The sequence below is a fragment of the Furipterus horrens genome, unplaced genomic scaffold (assembly GCF_987537825.1).
Source record: "Furipterus horrens unplaced genomic scaffold, mFurHor1.1.pri manual_scaffold_9, whole genome shotgun sequence".
Lineage (NCBI taxonomy): Eukaryota > Metazoa > Chordata > Mammalia > Chiroptera > Furipteridae > Furipterus > Furipterus horrens.
Genome location: NW_028327179.1, coordinates 7,406,456 through 7,420,217, shown reverse-complemented (window position 1 = coordinate 7,420,217; position 13,762 = coordinate 7,406,456). Strand labels below are relative to the sequence as shown.

At 43.8% G+C, this 13,762-nt stretch overlaps 1 protein-coding gene across 2 annotated transcripts in view; it reads left to right on the top strand.

The window, feature by feature from the left end:
* BMPER (BMP binding endothelial regulator) overlaps positions 1-11,557 on the top strand; it is a 221,828-nt gene extending 210,271 nt beyond the window's left edge. For both annotated transcript variants that reach the window (XM_090287786.1, XM_090287785.1), the window contains exons 14-15: positions 1,700-1,830; positions 10,743-11,557. In XM_090287786.1, the coding sequence (XP_090143912.1) occupies positions 1,700-1,830; positions 10,743-10,924 (313 nt within the window). In that variant the 3' untranslated portion in view covers positions 10,925-11,557. The remainder of the gene's footprint in view (positions 1-1,699; positions 1,831-10,742) is intronic.
* The last annotated feature ends 2,205 nt before the right edge of the window (positions 11,558-13,762 follow it).

The following is a 13,762-nucleotide window of genomic DNA, read 5'->3' as shown; positions in this document are numbered from 1 at the left end:
TAATAACCTCGCAGGAACATAGTGGGTCTGTTGATTCTTTCATATACTTTCTGCCGTTCAGAGCAGGTGGAGCCCTGATGTCCACACTGAGCTAGCTGGCTGCTCACTCTCTGGTCAGGTGTGCAAACATGTCCCACCAAGAGAAAGTGGTGACCTCTTCACAGTCGAGGACCGTGTCCTGATGCTTTCAAGATCATCTGTGTTGTCATCTTGAATTAGGTTCTGTGCGGCCGAGGTTTTGCTGAGAAAGAGCTTAGCAAAATAAGGACAGTGTAATTGTATTAATCTCAGCGGCCTCTTTCATGAATGTTAAGGGACAATTGTTAGGGGTGAACTTCCTAGAAGGTGAAGATGAGGATGGTGGTATGGTCTGGGATGATTAAAAAAAAAAAAAAAAAAAGCAATAGTCACCAAGTCAGGAGATGTAATTTAATTCACGTTTGCCACTCACTAATGTGACTTCGGGCCCATCTGCTCATTTGTATAACGGCCTCTTCATTAACAAACAGAGACTGTCCGATGCTCTGTTGACCCCACAGTGACAGCCAGCACTTTGTAACCTGTAATATTACTTACCAGTGTGAAGTCCTTATTGCATCTTTGAGGGTAACGTTTCAAACTGTGTTAGTTTTCATTTAAACATATTTCTGTTCTCTTTATGTCCTGGCGCATCAGTTCCGGGTTTAAAGTTAAGCTAAGGAAACCTTGGCTCTGTCCGCTTCACCTTTCAGTCTAACTCGGGGCCTGAAAGTTTTGCTTTATTGGCGGTTGGTCACACCACATTCCTAAGGATGGGGTATAGTGTTTCTTAAAAGACGAAGATTCAAGATACGGTCGTGGGAGTTTGTGTTTTCATCCCGTTGGTCAGTATTTCAGTTACGGTAGTCCCTCTCTATATCGCGGTTCACTTATCGCGGCCTCACTGTATCACAGGATTTTAAAAATATTATATTTAATTATTTATCGTGGATTTTTTGCTATATTGTGGGATTTTGCGGTCCTGTACAGTAAACACTAAAATAAATGTAAGGTTCCTACGTCGTGGATTTTCACCTATCACGGGGGGTCTAGAACGTAATACCCGCGGTAAGTGAGGATCACTGTATACTGTAGAAGAATGTACTCTTCCTATGTCAGAGCTATTCACAAAATGACAACACCCGAAAGGTGGCTACGTCCTCAGGGCTGCATTTCCAACATCATTGCCTCTAGGCATGTGCGCCTATCTATATCTAATAAATCCAAGTATAGTAAAGATTAAATTTCACAGCTGGGGATAGATAAGCCAGATATATACTTGAATTCCTTTATTGAATAAAAAGATAGTTATGTAAAACAAATAATTAAGTCAAGTAAAAAATGTGGTTTTTCAGTTACACTAGATATATTCTAAGTGCTCCATAATCATATATAGACAGTGGCTACTGCTTTGAATGCTGGGGACTCTAGAATGTGCCTGTCACTGTAGAAAGTTCCATTGAGCAGTCCTGCTCTAGAGGAAAGAGAATCTCTGATCATGTTCAGAGGTATCAGCCTAGGTTCCATGCAGAATTTTTATCCCATTTAGGTTTGCAACCTAAAATAGCAACATCTAATGGCCAGTCAAGGTTCCCCACTCACCCGCTCAGCCCTTGCTGCAGGTCACATTTAGGGTGATGGATATTTTTAAGTGTCTCTTTCTTTCTCTTGGCTCCTGTAGGTCCTGCGTGACCGACATGTGTGAATGCCCAGTCCATAAAAACTGTTACTGTGAGTCGTTCCTGGCGTATGCCCGGGCCTGCCAGCGAGAGGGCATCAGCATCCACTGGGAGCCTCAGCAGAGCTGTGCAGGTGAGGCTCCCGGGGGGTCCATGCGTCACAGGTGCCCGCGAGAGCAATGGAGAGTTCCGACGCGAACAGCCGCCTGCCCCCTTGGCCAAAGGGAAATTCTATCGGGGGCCCAAGGATGGCAACTTACGTTTCTTTTTGAGTGATTGATTTTATAGATATAGAGAGGAAAGGAGTGGGATGGGAGAGAGAGAAACATCGATTTGTGGTTCCACTTATTCATGCTTTCATTGGTTGATTGTTGTATGTGCTCGACTGGGGACTAAACCTGCAACCTTGGCATATGGGAATGACATTCTAACCAACTGACCTACCCAACTAGGGCCTCCAAGGATTACAACTTAATCAAACACAGGGGCTTCCCACTTGGGGCAGAATAGAAAGCACTCAAGAGAAATGCTTTGTGACAAGCACATTTGAACAATTTAAGGATTTCCACTGTTACAAAATCCTCCCAACCTCAAGCTACCAGCTGGATGTACTTAGCACATGGACAGTCACAGCTGTGGGTTAGGTTCTATGTGGAGCAAGGGAGATTCAGGGCAATTACAGTCACTTAAGGTCTTCAGGATAATTGTGAATATTTTTTTGCAGAAGAGAGAGAAAGAGATTACAATACAAACCCTAGCAGAACGTTCTTTTCCTTCTGAGATAGATTTCTATAATAGTTCTTAGAGCTCTTTGATCTTAGGCAAGTTGATTAGCTTCTTTGATATCTGTGACATGGACATCTTTGTTCATCCAGGAAATACTTCCTACAGCATGGCTAAGCACTGTGGGAGCTTTGGTGGCTTCGATGACTGTGCCTTTGTCATTGAGGTGCTGGTAGTCCAATGGGAGAACCAGACAAAAATAGTAACTCCACAATAAACACTCGCTAAGCACGGTCAGCGTGATGAAGGAAAGAAATAGAGCAAAGCAACAGAAAACAAATGGAGAGGGAGTGGGTGGTGCTCGGGTGCTGAAGAGGGAAGGCTTTCCTCTGTGAAGGCCGTATTTCAGCCAAGCCCTGAAGGACTGAAGGGAGTCGGGGGCAGTCCATGCAGGAGAAACATGTGTGGTGGCCAGAGGTAGGGATAAAAGGGCTTGCTCACCGACCGGAAGGGAACCAGCGTGGACCAAGAAAGATGAGGGTAGGGTAGAAGCAGGGGCTGGATCATGCAGGGCTATGCAGGTCTTGGGAAGGAGTCTAGCTTTTATTCCAAGAGCAGTGGAAGCCCCTGGTGGGCTTTAAGCCAACCTCTTTCTGCTTTTCAAAGAGGGCCGCGGCTAGAGGCTGCCGTGCAGAGAATAGATGGGACAGGCCACGTGTAAGCGGGTGAGCAGGCAGGAGGCTGGTGCTGAGCTGTGCTGCAAACCAGCGCTGGTGGCTGGGAGTGACACAGGGCAGTGTGTGGGGCGAGAAGACAGTCCAGATGTACTTTGGAATTTTACAGTAATATCTGCTATGCAGAGTTATCAGCATTCGCGATGTGTATGTGAAATTTCTGGAAGCGTGTCCAACTCATAGAAGGTGCTAGGTCCGCAGGAGCTGCTGCTGGTGTTTAGATGTGGAGATGAGATGACTGAACATTTGTGACTTCCTTCAAGGGCTGGCAGACGTTTCTCTGTAGAGGGCCAGACCTGCCCACAATAAACAGGCTAGGGTTTGTCCCAGCGCTAATATCCTTAGCTCGGCTATTAGGAAAGATGGCTGTTCATGGCATTGCTAACTCAAGAATGCCTCTGGTGGTGGAGGACAGGGGCAATCATCTGAGTAGGGGAAGGGCCAAAAAGAATGATCTGGAAGCTTTTTTCAGTGTATGAACGAACACCTTGTTCACTTCGACCAGTGGGTCGCAATTTGGCTGGACCTCTGAGTCCCTTTGGAAGCTTAAAACGACAACAAAAATCCAGAACCCTACTCCGGGGTTCATGCCCAGATACCCTGCTCTAATTAGCCTTGTGTGTCTTTTAAAACCTTTCCGGCGGTTCTGACCTGCAGCCAGAATGGAAACCACTGAGTTAATTTGCAGGCTTATTTGGGTGGGTTCGGGGAGTACGTTGGCAGATGCTTAGAGGTTAGTGAAGCTTCCTCAAGTGGCCCCATGACGCGGTCACTAGTCTGTGTCCTTGCAAAGCACCAAAGCCCTCTTCTGTCCTCTGACTTCCCTCTTGGATTCGCTGTCTCTGCAAACCCAAGCCTGATCTTTATGTCTGCATTCACTTTCCGCAGCAAGAGCGGCTCTCTATCAATGCCGTCCACCTCGCAGGGGAATACTGATTTGCTAAAAATAGCTCGCTTGAAGCTGTGGCGAGGCTCCTGAAGGTGAGAGTAGGTGGCTCACCTGTTCCCAAAGGCATCAGTGCGGGTGCCCCTAGCCAGGGCAATGTTTTCAAGGGACTGGGTCTCTTCAGCACATCTTGAATTCTCCTATTGAATGCTCATTCTCTATTCTGAGTCCTCCGTCCCTGAAATGTCAGGCTCAGCAGAACTTCATTCATTTTATTAGCCGTGGTAAGGATCACATTAGATACAGAATCTGTGAACTCTTCCTGGCCCAGGGCTATATTTAGCACCATTTCTGGGCATGCGCGCATTGCATATGAAGACGACACATTTTATGTCAACCTCCTGATTTCAGGGGCTGAATCTCAGAAGCTAAAGTTACTTTTCTAATGGAAAGGGAATCTGGTGCCTGAAAGGTTTCACTTACCACTTACAATTATAGAGCCGTCTGAGTGAAGTCTAACTCCATCAATGTGCAGTTTGCAGGGGAACCTTTCAGACACACATGCAAGCACACACACACACACGCAGACACACACACACACACACTATGGACTTCCACAGAGGGACAGCTGGTGTGTGAGAAACTTAGGGACATGCAGCATCCCTCAGGAGATTTGTTTCCAATGCATCTGGAATTCTGAAGACTCTTAAGATCACTCTTTCCTTGTGTTTAGCTCCCAAAGAAGAGACATTCTGCAGAATAAAAAGCTGGGAAGTTGATCAAACGAGAAACCAACTAGGCTGAAACTCAGAACGAGGGACTTTCCCAGCAGGCCTGGATTTTGACAGTATTGTGACATCAACAAAACATACATTCCCACAAGTCGTGGGAGGAAAGACTCACGGAGCCCCAGTCTAGCACGTGGATTACCTAGTACAATACAATATACAGAGTCTATAAAAGTCTAATAACGATGACTTATATTAATAGTTATCATTTTCTAAGCGCCTCCTTGCCCAAAGGACTACGTTAGTACTCTTACTACATTTTATCAGTTTAAATCCACATTGTGATGTATTTGGTAATATTCTATTACCCACGTTTTAGTGATAAGGATATTGAGGCTAAGAATATTTAAATAATTTGCTAAAAGTCACAGAGCCAGAAAAGGAGAAAGGCAGGAATTGGACCCAGGCCAATTTGCTTTACAGCCTGTGCTCTTAATCATTATGAGGACACAGATGAGCAAGAGCATTGTGGGAAAACACAGATTTAAATTCAATATATATTTATGTGTTATATAGATATTTCCAATTTCTATTCATCTGTTCCTTAGCATTGGTCATTGTTCCTTGGCACCTTCTGACTCTGTCACTGTGTTAGGACCTTGCTCCTGCACCCTACCGACCTTGGCCTCCTGAGCAGATTTTCTGCCACCTGCCTGTTGCTGACAATCACTGTCACTGCAATTTCAGTGGTGACTTTATAAGTGGGAAAGTCAAAGTTCTGCGTATCTTTCTGCAGCACCTCAGGTGTCTGCTGGGTTCTATGAGCCGGTCTGTCCTGGTTTATCTACAAACTCCAGGTGGCTCTAGCCCTCGGCTCTGTCCTGAGTCTTCGTTAGCTGGCTGGATGCCTCCTGTGAAAGTTTAGGTGAGAAAGTCATTGGGACTGGGAGTGTCAGCGCCCAGCAGGGGGACAGGGAGACAGCAGAGTTCCAGAGGGGACAGAGCCACACGTACTGAACTTATTGATAATGCCAATACGTGATGCCTTCATGGGCTACCACATAAAAATAACATGTAATGCTCTGTGTATGCATTACACTGTAGGGTCTATGTGCCCCCTTTGAGAATAAAGACATGCCAACTCTAACCACTTTGGTGGTTTCCTGTTTGTTTTGTTTTTAAATATTAAATCAAATGAATTCTTTTAGAATGTAGATGTCCAAATTGAATCACATTTGTGCCTTAAAAATGATCATTTGCCTTTTGTAATTTTGGGGAAAAAAAATGGATTCCCCTAAGGGCAAACCCGGATCCAAGTTAATATTAACTCTCTAGGACCCTTTAAAAGGTGTGCCAATTTGAAGGTAAATTCAATCATATCACTCCCCAGTTAAAACCCTTCTAAGACTTCCCTGTGCCCAGGCTTATAGCCCCTGCCTGCTTCTCTGCCTTGGTCCCCTCTCCTTCCTCAAAATTCCTGCTTCCTCCCACCAAGCCAAGGACCCCCTTTACCTTGCCCGCATCCTGCCTTTGTCCTGGCTGCCCTCTCTGCCCAGGAAACTCTTCCTGCCATTGTCTGTCTGACCATTTCTACTCACCTTTTAAGACTGACGTGGGATCTATTATCTGAAGTCTCCATGGATCCCTAGCCCCCTCAGCATTGAGTTGACGTCTCTCTCTTTCTTCCCCTGTCCCTTGTCTTATACGGTACCTTCTGCATTTCATTAAGAATCTGTTCACCTAGTTGGTTGTCAGCCCAACTCCTGTAACAGGAGGTCAGAAATGATATGATGCCCATTTGATTCCCTGGCCTAGGACAATACTTAGATACTACACAGCAGATACTTAGTAGAGGTTTATGGATTTAATCTGAACTGAAATGGAGATGATAAGTATATGATGAAAAGGATCTTTTCTTTTTCCCTAGCAGTTCTTCATTTTCTACATTCTATTTTCTACCTGTAGATTGTGCCGGGAATATCAGAGTTCAATAGTCAAAGGAGAGCGTTAGTACGTTAAATGGCAGAGCTAGAAAAAAGAATGGAAAGGTCAGAGAGAGGGAATGACAAGGGGGAGTCCTTGTCTACAATGAGGGCAAAGGTGAGAACACTGGTGGGAAAGAGGAAATTCTGCTGAGTTTTCACACTAAAGGAAACTTTGCAAGGGTTGAAGGGGAGCAAAGTATCTGGAAGGTAGAGTTGAGACATTCTGGAAGCATCAGAGTAGAGAATGAATCCAAGGCCAGTCCAGTGTAACCCACGGTGGGAAATGGTGATGGATTCACCATCATTAAGATTGACTTATCCCCTCGCAGGCACAAGCACTTACTAAGCCTCTCCTCTGTGCTTGGCCCTGTACCAGAACTTGGGGCATGGGAGACAAGGGTTCTGCCCCCCAAGAGTTCACATCTTGCAGTTTGCTCTCTTCAACAGAGATGCTTATCACAGGGGCTCCTGGAACTTTCTAAATCTACAGCTACCTGGACTCTACCACAGACTCACAGCAAACATCTGTCGGGAATGGGGCTTAGGGATATATGGCTTTTTGAAAGATACTCATGGATTCTTAGGAGCAACTCTGATTCAAAACCACAGTTGCACTGTAATTGTGAGATTAAAACAAATAAATGTCATGTAGAACATGCTGTGGAATGCAGAGGAGGGAAGGGTGTCCCAGGGGAGATCCAGGAAGCTGCTGGTAGGAGGTCACATTGAGTTAAGACTAAGAAAATGTTGAGCTTGTGAAGAGGATCAGAATAGATGATAACATGTTTCAGAACTCTCTAGAAATTGGAGCTAAAACTGGACTAAGTGGTGAGAGAGAGAGAGAGAGAGAGAGAGAGAGATGACAGTGCAGAGGAAAGAGTCTTGCAGGTAATTTGCCAAGGAATAAGCAAAGAAGCTCATGAGAGGGAAGGCATTCCCAAGGAGAATCCAGTGCCATAAGGTAAAAGGAACAAAAAGACCGACTATTGTGTGGGGAGACCATGGAACATGGGGACTGCGGGTACATTCGGGGATATCGTCGTTAATGAAAATTTTGGTGGGAACCGGGCCCAGAAAGTGGTAGGTGAGAAAGACAGGTCTATGATGTCAGTTACCTATGGAGGAAATGACTGTAAACTCGCCTATGATGTCTGCAGGTAAAGGGAAGGAGGAAATAAGTCTGACAGGCTGGGGGAAATCTGTTGGTAAAGATGAGCATTGATATGAAAATGTTTCTTAGCATTTAGAGGAGGAAGCCAACAGGGAAGGAGAAATTAACGGGCAGTGAGGACAAATAATAAAGCAGGTTCCAGGAGGAGATGGGTCTGAAACAGGGACGGCAAATCAAGGATGGGTGCAAATGAGCACAGGTAGTGGGAAGATGAGTTAAGGGTGCACTTGCAGCCCTGACCGGTGTGGCTCAGTGAATTGGGTATCATCCCCGCAAACTGCAAGGTCACTGGTTCGATTCCCACTGAGGGCAGATGCCAAGGTTGCAGGCCAGGTCCCCAGGTGGGCAGGTATAAGAGGCAACGGATCGATGTTTCTCTCTCTCTCTCTCATATCAATGTTTCTCTCCCTCTCTTTCTCCCACCCTTGCCCTCGCTCTAAAAATAAATAAACATACTCTTTAGAAGTTCTAAATTAATTGGCCTGGGGGTGCATTCTAATTTTCAGCTTTGAACACCATTGGTCCGTAAAGACATAGCGACACATGGTATGTGGTTATCGTATGTGGATATGATGTTCAGCTAGGATGTCTCTAGATTGCCAGGCATGGATAATGTGTAGGATATTTGGTGAGTCACTGAAAAGAGAAAAAGAAAATAACTTTGAAGGGGTCAGCGAATAGTGAAAAGTTTATCAGAAAAGCATAAATCAAGAGATTTAAAGGCAGAATGAGGTTGATTCACACACTAACTCTTTCATTTATCTGTGAATTTGGTCACCCAGTAGTTCTCTAGGTCCCAACTACACGTCCCACGTCACGCTGCTCCTGAAGATAAAGAAACAAAGCAGACGTTTCTAGATTTAGTTGGGGGGAGAGAGGACAGGGACCTGCTGATCATAATTTCACCCTGTGGTGTAAGCACAGAGTTAGCAGGGAGTGGCAGGTGCTCTGACTACATAGACCAGGGGCATTTAGACAGCAAGAGAGGTGGGAGAGAAGGTGGGAAATGGAGTCTAAAGGAGAGGAAGGCGGGATGGGGTATGGTGACATTCACCAAACTAGAAAATGGCACAAGACCAAGGCAGAGGATGTGTCTTCAGGACTCACTTGCCTACAAGAAGCTCCTAGCAGCCTAACGGATAGAACAAAATGATCAAAAGCCCAAACAAGTGAATAAAGCTACATGCAGCCCATCTGATTGTTCCCTATTTGGCTTTCCTCTGTTATAAAATTTTATGTTCAATTACAGTTTACATGCAATATTATTTTGTATTAGTTTCAGGTGGACAGCATAGTGGTTAGATAATCATACCTTATGAAGTGACCCCCCGATACTTCAGGTACCCACCTGGCACAAGAGGCTCCTGGCTGTGACAATATTAGTGACTGTATTCCCTAGGCCGTACTTTGCATCCCTGTGACTGTTTTGCAACCACCGATTTGTACTTCCTAATCCCCTCAGCTTTTTCACCCAGTTCCCTAACCCCTTTTCCCTTGGCAACCATCAGTCTCTCCTCTCTATCAATGAATCTGTTTCTATTTTATTTGTTCATTCATTATGTTCTTAGATTCCACATATAAGCAGTATCCTATGGCATCTGTCTTTCTCTGTCTGATTTTACTTAAATAATATACCCTCTAGGTCCATCCATACTGTTACAAACAGAAAGATTTCATTATTTTTTTACGGTGGAGTAATATTCTGTTGTATATATGCACCACAACGTTTATATGTACTCATCTACTGATGGGCACTGGTGTTTGCTTTCCTGTCTTGGCTGTTGTAAATCATGTTGCAATAAACGTGGGGGTGCATATATCCCTTTCAATTAGTGCTTTGGGTTTCTTTGTATGTGTACTCAAAAGTGGAATCACTGGGACATAAGACAGTTCTGTTTTCAAAAATTTTTGAGGCCCTTCCATACTGCTTTCCACACTGGCTGCATCAATCTGCGTTCTCACCCACGGTGCACGAGGGTTCCCTTTTCTCCGCATCCTCGCCAGCATTTGTTTATCAATTTATTGGTGAGCCACTCTGACCGGTGTGAGGTGATAGCTCATTGTGGTTTTGATTTGCATTTCCTTGGTGATTAGCGATGTTGAGCATCCTTTCAAACGTCTATGGGCTCTCTGTGTGTCCTCTTTGGAGAAGTGTCTATTCTGGTCCTTTGCCCATTTTTCAATTGGGTTGTTCATTTGATGTTGAGTTATATGAGTTCTGTATAAATTTTAGATATTGAGTTCTTATCAGATATATTTGGCTTTACTCTTGTTCTAAAACCTCAAATTGATTAATATAACACATAATTAAAATATGATTAAGATATGTAACACATTTCCAATATCCTTGATAGGTTTTCTCCTGTGTGTGTAATTGTGTGTATTTAAATATTGGTGTGGTTGCACAGAATGTTCATATTCATCACTGCTCAGTTGCTTGAAGGACTCTTTGGAGCTAATCTTTCACACTATTATCAATAACTAAATAACCTTACAGATTTTTTTTGTAACTTTACTAATGCATAGTTTGTCTTATCTGGTAAAAAAAAAAAAAAAAAAGCTTTCATTTTATTTTATCTTGAAGTTCACTGGCCCCGCAGGTGGATCTTTGATGTTACTTTTCTCGGTGCAGGTGATTCCCAGGGTGTTTGCAGAATGTTGGATGTCTGTTATTCCTTTGTTAAAATGCAGAAGTGGGCCTGTGTTGTGACCAGGCCTGTGCAGGGAGTGGCAGGAGCCTGCAGAGGGGCCTCAGGCTGGGGGTGAACGAACAAGGCCAAGTGTCCGCATCTCACCTTTGTCCCCTCCTTTGTTCCAGCCACCCAGTGTAAGCACGGGGCTGTGTACGATACCTGCGGTCCAGGATGCATCAAGACCTGTGACAACTGGAATGAGATTGGTCCCTGCAATAAGCCGTGCATTGCAGGTTGCCACTGTCCAGCAAACTTGGTCCTTCACAGGGGAAGGTGCATCAAGCCAGTCCTTTGTCCTCAGCGGTGACCCTTGCTCAGCAGCCTAAGACTTTGAAACTGGGTGTCATTGACACTGAAGTGGAAGAGCCGATGAAGGACTGCAGCATTTGTGTGCCGATTCTGCAAACACACTCACACAGAGTATATATGTGTACATATATAGATATATAGATATATTCAGAAACATTTCATCATTTATATAAACTATAGGTGGATTATGATATGTATATTTTTTGCTATAAGACGTGTATTGTTTCTAGAATCCTAATCTGTAAGCCATTGGATACATTGTATAAATAAACCAGGTGTGTTTAATTTAACAAGGCAGCATGCAGACATATTGGAGGGCTTGAACATCACATATGTTGTCATTTTTAAGGACGTTTCCTAAAAACCCTGAATTGCCTGCCTGCATTAATTTTAGCTTTGAATCGGGATCGGCAGTGGAGTGAGAAATGGGTTTCTCTGGAGAATGGCAGATTGATCTAGGGGTGCTCCATGATTCCAAGGAAAGGAATGCATGCCGGGGAGAGGTGGCTGAGGGTTGGTGACAGCCTTAATGGTGCATGTAAAGCAAGGCACAAGGTGTCCGTGTTTATTGGGTCATGGTCTGACATTATTTCCCAAACCAGTGGGCTAGTTGCCAAGAAGGATATATTTGTTACTAGTGCATAACCAAAGAATCCAATGGTTTCTTACCACCTTTGTGCATTCTTTGTGTCTCTTAATGACATACATGTGTGTGTGATAGGTGGGCCCGCCCGCATGTCACGCACTGAGATGAAGGGGTGTCTGAGGGGCATGTTAGTTTCACTGGGTGTGAGCAGAGATTTGGAGAAACTGTTGTACAACATATGAAAACATATCCATTTCTCTGAACCTCAGCAATTTAGGATGGGCAAACCCAATGGCTTTGAGGGAAGCCATATACATTTCGTGATAGTTGTATTTGTAAAATGAAAGCCTTTAATTATTTCTGGAGGATTCCCAGTTCAGTGCTACTCAGTGACTGTTCATGTGTCATAGTTATTGGACTGAAAAAAACCCTTTCCTGACCAGTTGATTTAACATTAGTCCAAACAAAACATGGTCTATATACTTGCTCTAATATCCTGATAGGCTACTATTAGTCACCATGGGATTTTCCTGACGTGTTTTCAGCTGAATAAGGGAAAATGTCAACAAAATAAAACCTACCAGTGTCTAAAAATAAAATGTTCAGCCTTGAAGTAAATAAAGGGCTTAAGACTTAAAACCATGCATTTTCTATTTCAAGATGTGTTGTGTTGTACTTTATAAATAAGTTATACCAAGTTCAGGTTCATCGATCTTTAACGGCTCTATTTAGATAGATTTTATATTCTTACAATTCTTTATAAAGAGTATTATTAACAGAGAGCAGCAAAATTCCAAATTTTTGAGTCAGCATGTTGCCATTGCTTAAGGCATTTGTGTTTAACATACATTCATCATGTAGTCACGACAGCTAAAGGATGAACTTAGACTTTTAACTGGGACGTGTATAGTTTTTTGAGGAAACTAAATGAAGTGCATAGTATAAGAGTGACTGGCTGAGGAGCCAGGAAGTATGGTTGTTACTGTACGTGAGTCCTAAACACCCCAGGTCATGGCTTCAGTCCACATGCAGAAGGAGAGCTTTGATTTAGGAGACAGGTTCCAGGTGTAGTCTGTGACCTCGTCCATGTTGTTGAGGGATTTTGGACCACACTCTTGCTTATCTGTGACATAGGTAGTATTTGGGCAGGGTTAAGGATCAGGCGATCTGGACATCCTGCCACTGGTGAGATTGCTTGCCCAGTGATCCAAGACACAGTGCGCCATCACCTACACTTGGAACCTCATTTATTCCCCGCTGTGCTGAGAGGAGAAATAGGCAAGTCGGTTGGCCTGTCCTGTTCATTTTCTTCTTCTTCTTTTTTAAAATTCCTTTAAATTACCTTTGAATTCCTTTCCAGTTCACTCTTTATGAAAGAGGGACACAGAAGAACAATGATGCAGAAGAGGAAGTTTGTGGGTGGTTATTCACTGCTCATGACTCATCCATGCACTGAGTAACTGTAACCAGAAAGACTAAATAACATGAACATCCATAAGGGTTGAAGGATGGAGGCTCTTTTTCATGGATGCATTTCATGAATTTGGGTGGCTTGATTACAAGTTTGTGTGACATACCGTTTCTGGGGTTTAGTTTAACCTTTGAACGTTCTTCTTTTTTTTTTATTCCTAATCCTAGGAGGAAGAAAGAGGGAGGACAGAGGCTAATTTGGGCCAAGAAATCCAACCATCTGTGTGCTGAGGGAGGGCAGAGCAATCAGCTCCACAGTTGGTATAGCCATGGGCCTTCGTAGAGCAGTGATTGTTGTCTAATGGTTGATGATCATGGAGATGAACCAAGTACTTCCATGGTAGTGGCCCCATTTTATTCATGTGGGATATTTTTGTGGGTTCTCAAAGCCAAGCTCCTGCAGAGTTAGATGACTTGAAATGATAGCGTTCTATTTCATTAATGTGCATAACCCAGTTTCCATGGTATCTACAAAATTAGTGGATGAGTTCATATTGCTCTGTCTACAGGTATTGTGCCCTTAGCTATGAATATTGAACTTGGTGAGAGAAAAATGGCCATGATGAAGAACAAGCACTATTGGTATTCTCATAACACATGGTGCTCAGGGGAAGTATGTCCTTCCTTCTCTTCCTGTGAAAATAGAGCTGTTTGAAGGTCCTGAATGAGAAGTTTTGAAGGAAGAAGCAAATACATTTTTGACATTGAGAAGCACCAACTCTTCAGGTTGAAGGTCTCTCCCTATGAACTCCTGGAAGTTTCCTGAGCATCTGACCGCCA